Source organism: Malania oleifera, chromosome 8, assembly GCF_029873635.1.
Source record: "Malania oleifera isolate guangnan ecotype guangnan chromosome 8, ASM2987363v1, whole genome shotgun sequence".
NCBI lineage: Eukaryota > Viridiplantae > Streptophyta > Magnoliopsida > Santalales > Ximeniaceae > Malania > Malania oleifera.
The window spans coordinates 17,370,068-17,383,314 of NC_080424.1; the positions used below are offsets into that span (position 1 = coordinate 17,370,068).

Here is a 13,247-nt window from a genome sequence, read left to right on the forward strand (position 1 = left end):
GAATGAAGCATCGAGAGAGAGAGAGAGAGAGAGAGAGAGAGAGAGAGAGAGAGAGAGAGAGAGAGAGAGAGAGAGAGAGAGAATGGTTTATGGAAAATCACACTTCTTTAGTTCTTTTCATTTCAAATGAATGACACAAGAAATGGAATCAAGTGGCTGGAGGAATGATGTTGAGGCAATTTTAGTGAAGAAATACCCCACGTGACAAAGCATCAAGAAGGGAAAACCATGAGAGTAATTGAAGTACAAGGAATAAGCAAAACTAGGAATGAAAGAAATTTTATTAAGTGAAAATGGATTTGTTTGTGTCCTCTTTGCACCTTTTGGGATATGGTTGTTAGACCAAATAGTTAAAAGGTCTTTCATTCCTACTATGTTTTGATGTTATCAACCCATTAGCTGCTCTCAAGGTCACTAAAGTTTCTCTAAGATATGTTTCAGGTATACAAAATGACATCTGAACCAACAAGCAGTCAAAACAACTCATGTCATGACCAGAAGCACAAGTCTCTTAAAGCATTCATGAACAATACAACAAATGTACAAAAGTCATCTGAAAAATGAGTGTGTAAAATAAGAGAGAGATTTTATCTTGTAAATATCTTGTACATAAAGTGAAACTCAATACAAAGAGCAAGAAAAGGGACATATCACACACACACAACAAAGTACTAGTTAAGCCATTTTTTAAGTATATAAAGAAACTCTCAAAATGAACAAGAACCTTGTTAGAAACTTAAAAGGACAAAAATTGAAGAAGGAGGATCTCGTCGATGAACACAGGGTTTCGTCGACGAGCTTAGTGCAAACTTTGTCGACGAACACAGGGTTCTCGTCGACGAAAAGAAACCGAGGGGCATCTGAATTTAGAACCACAACTCATCGACGAACACAGGGCGTCGTCGACGAATTAAATGAAGGCCTTGTCGACGAACACAGGTTCGCGTCGAAGAAAATATACCGAGGGGCATCTGAATTCAGAACCAGCAACTCGTCGACGAACACAGGGCTTCGTCGACGAAATTACTGAAGAGCTCGTCGATGAACACAGGGGTTCGTCGACGAACGTCGGGCAGCAGCGAACATTAAATGCTGCGAAGGGCTATTTTTGAATCTTGTCTTACATTCATAAATGCCCAACGGCTCTCCAGCGTTGCCCTCGTCCATTCAATGTATAGATAGGAGTAAAAGGCATTTTACTATACACCTTGAGAAATCATATTGAAAGAAGAACATTCATTGGTGTTGTCATCTCTAGGGTTTACTCACAAACTCACTTCCCCTCTTCTTGCTACTCTTAGTATTGCATTCACTCTATTGACAGAGGATCTTGAGTAAGGAGTTTATTGGTTTAACTACCTCAAGGAAGTATTCAAGCTTACACTTAATCTTCATTTACCTTTTTGCAAACAAAGGCTCTTTGTGGGCTGTTTTTGGGTGTCTCTAAGTGAGCACCTTGTTGAAACTCTTTGTGAGCTGGTGTGTATTGACTTATCCGCCCGAAGGAGGATTTTAGTGGATTTTGGGAATCCTTGAGTTGGTCTCAAGGTGTGAACGTAGGTGGGGTGCCGAACCACGTAAATATCAATGTGTTAAGCTTTTCTTCTCTCTTATCTCTCTCATATTGTTATTGTGATTTGCTACATTTCCTTTACTCAACAATTTTATGCACTTGCTCTTGGTAAGATTTTTGTGTTTGTAGAAAGTAATCTCATTACCGAAGAAAGTCTATTCACCCCCCCTCTAGACATACTACTAGGCCAACAATGGTAATAGTCGTTTGGCTATGAAAATATGTTGCTTAGACACATGGCAAATAAACCATAAGATCTACAATGACAAATCACTTAAATGGTACATTTGACGAGTGTCACTTGGACATATGGTAGTCACCCTATGAGGTTAAACATTCACTGCTAAACCATTCAAGAAATAGCAAGGAAGATCACCTATCTGTTCATAGCTCATCCACTCACTACTGAAGAATTTGTAGGGTGAAACACAGTGATCTTTTGTCTTAAAACTCAATTCACCATCACTTTGATGCAGTTGGTATTGACTTCCTTTCTCAGATAACTTATAACTTCTAATCAGAAGCTGTACCAACTGCTTATGAATTGAACCAAACTCGATTAGAGTTAGTAAAATTAATCGAGAAAATTAATTTGTCTTTTTGTATTAATAGCTAACACCTTTATATTGGTGCGGTAAGAATAGTCATCCTTACTGAATTAAAATTCAAAAAAATCAACTAAGATATTAAATCAAATAGAACTGAAAATAATAAATTAATGGTCATAAAATGTTCATTAAATAAATAATATAATTAAAATAACAAAACTTGCATTTATTATAAAATCCTCAATTAAAATGTTAATTTTGAAATCAGAGATTAATTTTACATAAAAAATAAATTATCTTTCAAAATCACTCAAAATTTTAGATCGCAATTTAAATGTTATAGTCATAAAAAAAAAATTATTTTTATTTTTATTTATTTTATGAAAAATAATAATTTTTTTTTTTTTTTTTTTTTTTTGTGTAGCCTATTAAATTCTCTGAACACAATGGCTGTATTTTTTAGAAAAAAAATATTTTCCAAACCAAATATTAGGTAGGAATAGAAACATCTTCCACATTCTCTAAGAATAATAAAATTACAAAGAAAAAGAAAGCTGGCATTTGGATGGAGATGCTCAACTTGGGCACCATTTATATCTCCAAGTGGGCTACGCGCTGCCGTTCCCTTCTGCACGCATCTGGAATCTGTGGATGATTAACCTAATGGGAAGAATTTTCTTTTTTAAAAAAAAAAAAAAATTGATGCATAAAACTATCATGTATGTGAAAAAGATGAATGGACAGTACAGAATCTTATTTTATAATTTTATAATATATTATTTTCACGCCTCAAATTTGTGAACCCTCAAATTTTATAATTTTAAAATATATTATAAATAATTATGAACCCCAACACTTCAAAGATTCTTAAAAAGAAGAAAATGTCATTGTCAAATACGGAATCTTTTCAATTTAGGTTGTCCACACGAGCTGTGATACCAGAATGCTGCTGGGTCCCAATCATTCCTGGCAAATTGCGTGTGCATACAAAATACAGATAAGCTATCAATGGTCATTCATATAATCGTATTTTATTTAATTACTTTTTTATTTTTTTTATATATTTTAATATTTTTTCTCTCTTTTTAAAAGATATTAAGATGTGAAAAGTTCAAGACAAAAAGTTGTGATTAATAATGTGTTTGATATCAAAATCGTGCTTCAATTTTTTCAATCAGCCCTTAAAGATCAACTAGGGCTATGCAAAAAATATTTGAAAACCGAACTAACCTAAAAATCTGATTTAAATAGAATTGAAAATTCGATTAGCTAATTTGTTTGATTTGATTTTGATTATTATTTTCTAGGATATCAATTTTTTGTTCCACTTCAATTTAATAATCAAACCAAAAGGCTAGATAGGTCTACTTGGAGACAATAACAACATACTCGTATAAAAAGAAAAAAAAAAAAAAACTAATTTACTCCCAAACCCAAAAAGCTTTTCGCAAGGGACCTCTAATGTGTAAAAAAATGTGCTATGCCCCACAATAGCTTAAAAGCCATTTAATAAGTGAAACCATCGGTGACCCGAAATTTAAATAGAGAATATAAAGAGATAATTTATATAACTCTTTTATAATGACATACAATCCCTTATTGACGGGACCATTAATCCTTTAAATCTTAGGAATACCGTCGACGATTTCCTGTGGGCTAGGGGTCTATAAAAGGAAATCTATTATTTCTTTTCCATTTCCATTCTCTCTTTCACTCAGGGTTTTCTCTTTCTCACCCCCTTTTCCTAAACCGAGCCTCTCACTCTCTCTCTAGCCCAGAATCTCTCCGCACGTGCTCTCTGGTCCTCTCTCCCTCCTCTTAGCTTACCAATCCTCGTTCCTCGGCCAAGTTAAGAAGTTAGGGTTTTCCTCCAAACACTGTAGGCAAATTTTCAGGATCAGGTAAAGGGATTAGATTATATCAGTTATTTTTGAAATGTGAACAGATTAAATTGAAGTTTATGGATATAGGAATACTATGTATGATTTTTTAAACGAATCAGGCGTATGAAAATGAAGTTTTTGGTTTATTATATACGTATTTGAGAAAACCTAGAGTAGGATAATTATCTCCTTTTTCATGTAAAACATATATTTTGAGTTAAAATAAACCCTAGAGATGATTATACCCTTACTTTCAACAAAATATATTTTCTCTGGACAGTTTATTATATTATGATATATCATTCAAATAGTGTGTCATGAGAATGATTATTATTGCATAATTAAACTTGTTGATTTTTAGGGTATGGTATGGTTGTTATGGTTTTATACTGATCTCAGGAAATGTTGAGCATAATTTGGAATTATGATATGACGGTTTTATACCAATTTGTGAAATGATGATTTGAAATGATGGTTTGATATCGAGTTGAGAAAAATAAAATCATGTTATTGTTTTTATAATGTAAATTGCATTATATGGTTTAAGAACCCTGAGAGACTTTATGTAAATGAAGCTTGGTATCGTAACTAGTGAAATTGATAGTGCAACCACACTGTAATGGAAGTGTAAGCCATGAATAGTCGATTTGGCCTAAGAAGAGTAGGGTACCCTCTTGGGTTCGGACCAGGATGAGATAGGCAAATTGTACTTTAAACAGAATATTTTTGACTTAGTCTGGTGGTAGATCAGCCATGGCTAAGTCTAATTTTTAAACCATACAACCTGATCATGGGGGTTTATACATGATGTTAGTCCAACAAGATTGGTTCTTCTATGCATATATGTGAATTTATGTAAAATGAGTTATATTGAGCCGAAACTATGTTATGAAGGAAATTATGTATTTTCAACGATATAAGTGCGAGTATAGTTTTCAAATTCCATTTTTCTTACAGTTAAATAAATGGATGTATTTTGTTCACACTAAACTTATGTTAGTCATACATTGATGATAATCTAATTCGTCTTACTGAAAGTATTTCATCCCAATATCCATCTCATATTTCAAGACCTACAAGGAATTAAGCCTAATGAGTTACAAGGCTGGGATTAGATTATATAGTTATTGTAAGTGCTTGCGAGACATTGCGTTTGTTATGTTTTTGTCTATTTTTGGATGAAATATTAAGATTTGAAGGTACATGTGTAACAATGGTGGTTTTCAGAACTTTGGTAAAGTATTGAGGTTTAATTATCTTCCGCTGCATATTTTAAATTGAGTTATGGACAAGGATACCTGAGACCCCCTCTCGGATTCAAGTCGTTATAATTATGGTATTAGATATATATATATATATATATATATATATATATATATATGGATTATTTACGAATAGAAATGTAGTACTCCAGGCCCCACTGGATTCGGGTCACTACAATTGAAGAAGCATATGAAAGACCGACCAAGAGAAGGTAAAAACTCTGTAGGAACTATGATTATGATCCCATAAATGTTACTCTATTTAACTCTTAACTTGAACAGTATAGAAGGTCCTCAGGTCACCAAGGTCTTTTACATTTTGCTTTCCTTGTAGGTAGGAGTGTTCATGGTTCAATTGTCCAAACCAAAGTTCTAAAAATAGAACTAAAAGTTATAAAAATTGAACCACTATAAAGGTTTTGGTTCACTATTTTTGTGAACCGATAGAATCAATTGTCACATCATCATAAAAAAATAAAAATAAATGAACAGATCTTGTTTGAGTTTTGATTTGGTGTGTGCAACTGCATTTTATTTATATAAATTAATTAAACAAAAAAAATTTGTATATATATTGTTTTTTTTTTGGTAATTTTAGGATATATAATATATTGTTATATAATAATATACAATATAAATAACATATATTTTAAATAAATACATGAATTGGTTTTGTTCGGGTAATCATTTATTCATGAACATTAAAACCATTTCGCCAAGTTTCTTCAAGTGGGTTTATTTGGTTTGCTGCTTAAGGCTATTTACCGAAGTCATCATCATCAGAGATGGTATGCTCTTTAATACCATTTGTCAAGTTTTTCACCTCAAAAGGCGACCTTCTCTTGAATGCTATCTGCCAAGTGGGTTTATTTGGTCTTGTACTTGGTAATCTTGCCAAATTTTTTCAAGCGGGGCTATTCCACCTTTTGAGCTTTTTATTTAGTTCTTGGGCTAATAGAAATCCAAAACACTATGCTCCTTTGGAGCTAATAAAAAAATCAAATATAATGTGATCCTACTAACTAACAAGCAGGAAAAATAAAACCTAACTTTAAATTCCTCTTCCTCCCCCCCTTTTTTGGCCTCCTCAAACCTTGGAACTAAGGTGCCTCCCTCTTCTTCTTGCCTTTTCTGGCCTTAAAGTTAAGATGCTCCTTGATCTGGGGAGCTTGATTCCTCTCTCCACAAATAAGAAAACAAGCTTTATATTGTCAAAGATAATTAAAACTTGAAATCCTTTTTAATGCTTTCTAAGACATGAGTTTATAGAGATTCACCGATTACATAATTCTTCAAAAAGGCTTGAGGATATCTCTATCTATAGATGTATGGAGAGAAAAGTCCTACTTTGGTTCGACTTCATCAAAGCTAATTTCATCAAAGAGTGTTGTGTAAAAAGCTATCTATACATTTTCTTTGGTTTTATTCATTAGAGATAAATACTTGCTATGATCTCACATATAGTATGACAGAAAAAAAACCTTTTGCTTTGGCAACATCATCTCAAATAAAGCCTAAGACACCATGTGGATTTCCATTTGGCCTTATTAGCATTTACTCAAATTAAGTTAGTGACATAACAATCTCAAATTGGTCATTAAATTCAATGAGGCATAATTTAATTAGTATTCTAGTGTTCCTTTCGAACCCTTTTGATTTGAATGGTAACAATTTGATTGGCTTGCTTTTTTTATTCCTACAAATGCCCCTCAAGACTTGATTATATGCACAATCTTTGAATGAAAAGCAAGCATTGAAAATTTGATTCTTGACCTAGACAAATGGGGCCTCAATTTCACTTAACAAAATGTTCATAAAAAATAAACACCTTTTAAAAGAAAAGTGAAAAGGGTTGTGGAAAGATGGTAGGTGCCGAGTGTTTGGGATCTCATGCCATCCCCCTTGATGCAGAATATCTTGTCTAGTAAGAAATACCTTAAAAGACAAGGGAAGAGATGGTGAGAATAGTAGAAGGGTAATCGTTACAATGCTATTTATAGGTAGCTAGCCTAACCTACTAACTTACTTTTAAAGGATTTGAGATTATTCGATTTATTTTGAATTCAAAGCTACAACTACATTATAAATCAAGTCTCTTAGGACATTTAAATTTGAATGCAGTCCTATAACTACCCTTGTAGCTTAAACCTATAAGCCATCTAACTCAAATTCAATCTCCTAACTACCCCAAATGATCTTGTAACCAATCCTTTGTAATCACATCCAATCTATTTCCTTGGTTGCAACATTTTTTGTGATAACCTGATCCTTGATGATGCCTAGATCCTATCATCTAGGCAACCATGTTTGACTTGTGGGATGCCTCGTAAGAGTGTTCGTGTGATGCCTGGCTACCTTTGCCTATGTAATGGCCTGACTATGTGCCTGCCTAGCAGTGTCTCGCAATTCACTATGATTTGACTTAGGCCTAGTATTGGCCCTTCTCATTAATATTTAAACAAAACCAAAAGTTACCTACGGAAGGATACTTCGCATAGTTACATCAAACTATCAAAAAATCAAGTCACATAAATTCTTCCCCAATTTATGTTCAATTGCAATGTAAGGGAGAGAGCATTTATTGGGGGATAAAATCACGCCCCCTAGGGCCCTGCGCTATCCACAAGATCAAAGAAATCTCCCTAAGAAGAGGGTAGGTTAGGTCGGCCACATGTTGGTCATTTGACTAGAGTAGCCTCCCCACGAGGGGGCATGTTAGGTTGGCCATATTTTGACCACGTAACCAGAGAAGCCTCCTAGTTAAGTCAGATGTGTGATAAACATGTGATTAGAGGAGCCTCCCTAGGAAGGGGCAAGTTGAATTAGCCACATGCCAACTATGTGGCCAACTTTGTTGGGGTTGAAGGTGTGATAGAATAGACTACAGTTACAAGTCTACCAACCAAGGTAATCCACGTGATATTTTGTGAGGAAGGTGGGTATGCAAGGGGGAGTTCCTCCTCCAAAGGGTATATCACTTACCCCTTTCTTTCTCTCTCAGTTACACTAAAAAAGGCACAAGTGACTTGAGCATTAGAAAGATCCCTGGAGGCCATTAGGACTTCCATGGATGCTTGCTTTTCGTTAGTCTTGTTTAAAATCAAAGAGGATTGAACAATGTGGCAATAGAAGGGTAGGTTACATCCTTATGCACAATTCAGCTTCCAAGAACTTGAATGTCACTAAGGAAGGCAAGCATGTGCCTCAAATTCTCAATGGATATCCTATTGCACATAATTAGAAAGTTGCCATGGCATGATCCTTTATTTAAAGGCCTCCTACGCTCAATATGATCCATTTATGTTAGGAAGGTATTATACACACCCATTCCATGAGTGGTAACAGATTAGAGTATAATTACCCTTTTCAGCTCAATTAAGCAAGACTCTTAACTTTTCCATGTTTATTAATTATCGAGTTTTTAATATTGAACAATCCCACCATTGTGGAGACTGCGCTCACCTCGAAATTCTCGAAAGGACTCCATTGCCCCACTTTCAAGTTCCACTATCGAGCATGTAAATCATACATAAAACACCACAAATTGTCTAATACAAATTACCAAGATAATTCAAAAGTGATTGAATTAGATAAAATGCTTTCACAGTTAAATAAGCAAGACCTAAAATGACCCATCCTTGGTTCTCCATGACTTTGGTTCTCACATGCAAGGTCTTAAATTTCAATTTCGATTCAAATTTCAAAGCTCCAAAAGTACGGAAATTTCGATTTCGATGCCGATTTCGATTTTGATTTGAAAAAATAACAGAAACTAGCAGTAAAGCATGAAATTCTTTGTGAAACTTTAGAAATGGTTAAACATAAAAATATAAGTTTTAAAACTAATATATTACAAATTAAATACATCTATGTTTTGTATGAGGTGGAAAATTTGCAAAATAGTATGTGTATCAAACATGTTTGTAAGATAATGTACATTAAACATATTCAGTTAATGCAAATGAAATTTATAAATCATTTAAATATTATTTTTTATACAAATATTGATAATTTAGACATGAATGGTTAAATAAAATATTACTATAAGTTTATTTTTTTATATAATTTCAAAAGAACTTGTGATAGCCTTTTGTTTCAATAAAATAAATTAAAAGAGAAATTTCACTTCACTCTCGAGGTTTCGATAAATTTCGACAAATTTCGCTAAAATTTCGAGGTTTTGATAAATTTCGGATGATTCGTTGAGATTTCGACAGAAATTATGCAAGACGGAAATCGACTGCCATTTCGATTTCTAGGGTAACAGAAATCAAAAATTTCGACGGTAATTTTGACAGTTTTGTGGAAATTTAAGACCATGCTCACATGCATGCAAAAGGTGACAAAATGATGGTAAAGGGTGCAAGATGACATCCAAATGCATTTAAATTCGATTTTAAAAGTCTACCTTTTGAATTTTTCTTCAAATGTTTTGAAAATGACAATAGAAAATACTCAAAGACATGGAAACACATTTTGGGATTTTCTTTATAATAACAATAATGTAAAAATGCCAAGAACATGATGTTATCAATCATATATACAAACTCACATGTACACTCATGCATGTCCACACATACTATATGCATTCACATGTTTATGCATACATTGACACACATATATGTTCATATGCATGCATGCACAGGTACATATATTCATAACCTTACATGCTCATAACCATACATATATGCATTCACATGCCATGAACACATGCATTCACGCAAATGCAACTTTTAACACATCCGTGCTCACATTCCCATGCACGATCATGCTACTACATACATGCATACATTTACAAGTCCTACATGTTCATTCTTCCACATTCATTTACCTACCTTGCACATGCATGCATATACAAGTGTAAAAACATTCCTAGGCTAAGTTATGCATACCTAGTCAAGCATATCTTCAACATGCATGCATCAATGTACTCATGCATATACACATACATTCCTACCTACACACATACACGTTCTACACATAAAAAACTCATGCATGAACATGCACATTAATATGCACACAGTCACTACACTCACTTACATAGGCAACACGAACTCATGCACACATATATAGGCTCAAACAAGAGAGAGACCACAGAGGGGCAATTCTATGTTCTTGGTGCTGCTCTTGTTATTGCTAGGAAGGGTGAGGGGGGAGGAAAGGAGAGAGTGGGGAGAATGATATGTGCGGGTGTGTGTGTGTGTGTGTGAGAGAGAGAGAGAGAGAGAGAGAGAGACCCCACAAAGGGGGGCAATTCTATGTTCTTGGCGCTGCTCTTGTTATTGCTAGGAAGGGTGAGGGGGGAGGAAAGTAGAGAGTGGGGAGAATGATATGTCCGGGAATGTGTGTGTGTGTGTGTGAGAGAGAGAGAGAGAGACCCTATGGCTTGAGTTTGGGTGTTTATATAGGAAGGAACGGAAATTAAAAAAAAAACAAAGAGGAAACCAAAAAAAAAGAAGGTGAAAGGCATAGGTGGGGAATAAGATGGAGCTGGGTTAGTATAAAAAACCAATTTTGGCAGACATGGCCAGAGTGAGGGGTGGTAGTGCATGTGGTCTTTGGCAAGGGCAATATGAGGTGGATTTTCAGGCATAGGAAGTTTGGGGGAGGAGAAAGATGAACAAAGAGGTTACACAAAGGGGAAAGGGCCATACATGTTAGAGGATGCATGGGGGATAAGATTGTCAAAAAAAAAAAAGAAATTTTTATCATCAGAAAAGGAGGGAAAGGGCTAACTCAGTGAGCTTGCGTGTGGAGAAGGAGAAGATCAAGGCCCAAAACAACATCGTTTTGGCCCTGGTTTCAAATTTTTTTATTTAAAAAATTCATTAGCAGGACCACGCACATGTGCATGCAACCACTTGCCAATTAATTAATGAGTTCAAATAAAATACCTAAAAATTTTAGAAAAATTTAGAGAGGGTAAAAATAGTAGAATTATACAAAAAAAAAAAAATCGGAAAATATAGGAATTTTCATGATTTTCGTGCAAAAATCTCAAGAACCTCCCCAGACTGTTCCAAATCATTTTGAAACGTCGCGAATCACTTGAAAACCACTAAAAATAACTAAAAAAAGTAGCATTACCCTAAAAAGGAAAAAAATGGGCAGAGAGAGAGGATCAAGGCTTCTCTTATTTAGTTTTTCAGAGCAATTAACTCAGACAAAATTTAGAACTGCAAGAGAAAGAGGAGCTTCTTTGATATGCCAATAAAGGATACCCTTGAAATACCATTAAAGACATGAAAACAATAAAATTAAAAAAAAAAAAAAAAAATTAAAAGCAACACACTGGAGGTACCACAAAACCAACCACATGAATTTATTATGTGCCTTTGGTTGGTGTTTGTGCAACTTCTGTGCACCAACCAACCAAAGGCACATAATAAAGGCCAAGTAATTGGACATTTGGTGTATAGGAAGTCGGCACACATTGGGATGGGGCCTTGCCTAAAGGTCATGAGGGCAACCTTAAGACATGAAAACACATTGGCCTAGTGTGACACAAATGTCACCCAATCATCAAACCATTGCTTGAAGTATCAAAATTTCAACCATAGACAAAAACAATAGGGTCGTTTAGTATTGAAAGGGTCCGCCTAAGGGAGCGAACTTGCATGGTCTCAATTACCAATCCAAAGCATAGGGTCCTGATCAATGCAAAGCCTCTAGAAGGAAAAGTTACTAGTTTAAGACCCAATAAATGTTAGTATCAATATGATCCATTTATGTTAGGAAGCCATTTGAAATTTTGCTAATTTAGGAAAAGATTATTAATTAACAAGAATTTGTGCAAGTATTGGGGGCCATTTGTAACCTTACAATTGATTTAGGATGGGTATAAGTAGTCTTGATACAAATCTTGTAAGGACATCTAAAACATTATTCAACTAGCCAGTACAAATAAAACCTCTCTCTCCCTCCCTTACTATTCTTTATATCACTACCTTCCTTACCTCTTCTGATATGAGTATACTTATTTCCATCCTTTCTCCCTCCTTTGACTTTCAATGATTTTTATGATTCTAATTTCCTATTTCGCAAGATGCTACCTTGCGCAATAGGAAATCCATCCTTACACCTCTAATAGGGGCAAGCATAAGATCCCAAACATACTACTTCTACCATCTCCCTATAACCAATCACCACCCCACGAAATTTAAAGTTGTTAGCACAAAAATTAGACAAATATCTTTTTGGCATACCTAATAGGACCTACCATGCCGCCAATTGCCACTAGTGCAGGACAAACAATCAATGGAGACAATGTGTTGCAAATGTTGGCCAAACTTATCATGTTGATATGGTAGTGATTCAACACCAAATAACTAAAAGAAAATATTCATTTGATTGCTTACACCTCTCATGAAGTAACGATTGCAAATGGGCATAATGGTTTGCAATTTAAAAGTTGAAATGAGATCCTCAATGGAAAGCATGCAAAAATACATGTTCAGAGATACATGGTCCATAACAGAAACTTTTTTCGTAACTCACCAGCAATATTTCCATAGGTGTGGCCAAACCATCACTCATAATTTGTGATCCATAGGGGTTTGACCAACCTGCTTTTTGTCAAGTAGACATTGGGAGCCAAGTGTCGATCACTCCATAATATCCCCCTAGCCGAACATTCACTTATGATAATTCCATTTTGGTTAGACAATAAGAAGACATCATAATCTTTTTACAGTCATTGACTATGAGGATTATGAGAATCTTCTACTTGTTGATTACATAAAAGAGGACGAAGAGCCTGAACCTACCATTGACAAAAATTATGAGAACTCTTTTGTGGCCAATTGCATCGAGGAAAGCGAGGATTCCAACCTTGAACATAAAGAAACAGAGAACTCTTTATGAATGAGAAATTGAAGCCCGCTAATGATGAAGGTTCTAGTCATCTTAAGAGCAAAAACTATCTCAAAGATCATGGGGGTTTTAAGTAACCTGATGATATAGGCTTGAACCCTCATACCAA

At 34.7% G+C, this 13,247-nt stretch overlaps 1 protein-coding gene across 2 annotated transcripts in view; it reads right to left on the reverse strand.

The window, feature by feature from the left end:
• Positions 1-2,576: 2,576 nt before the first annotated feature.
• The window catches only part of LOC131162242 (S-adenosylmethionine carrier 1, chloroplastic/mitochondrial-like), a 61,948-nt gene continuing 51,277 nt past the window's right edge, over positions 2,577-13,247 (reverse strand). The window contains exon 13 of one of the 2 annotated variants that reach the window (XM_058118521.1): positions 2,577-2,781. In XM_058118521.1, the coding sequence (XP_057974504.1) occupies positions 2,713-2,781 (69 nt within the window). In that variant the 3' untranslated portion in view covers positions 2,577-2,712. The remainder of the gene's footprint in view (positions 2,782-13,247) is intronic. The other variant, XM_058118520.1, reaches the window with a different exon arrangement.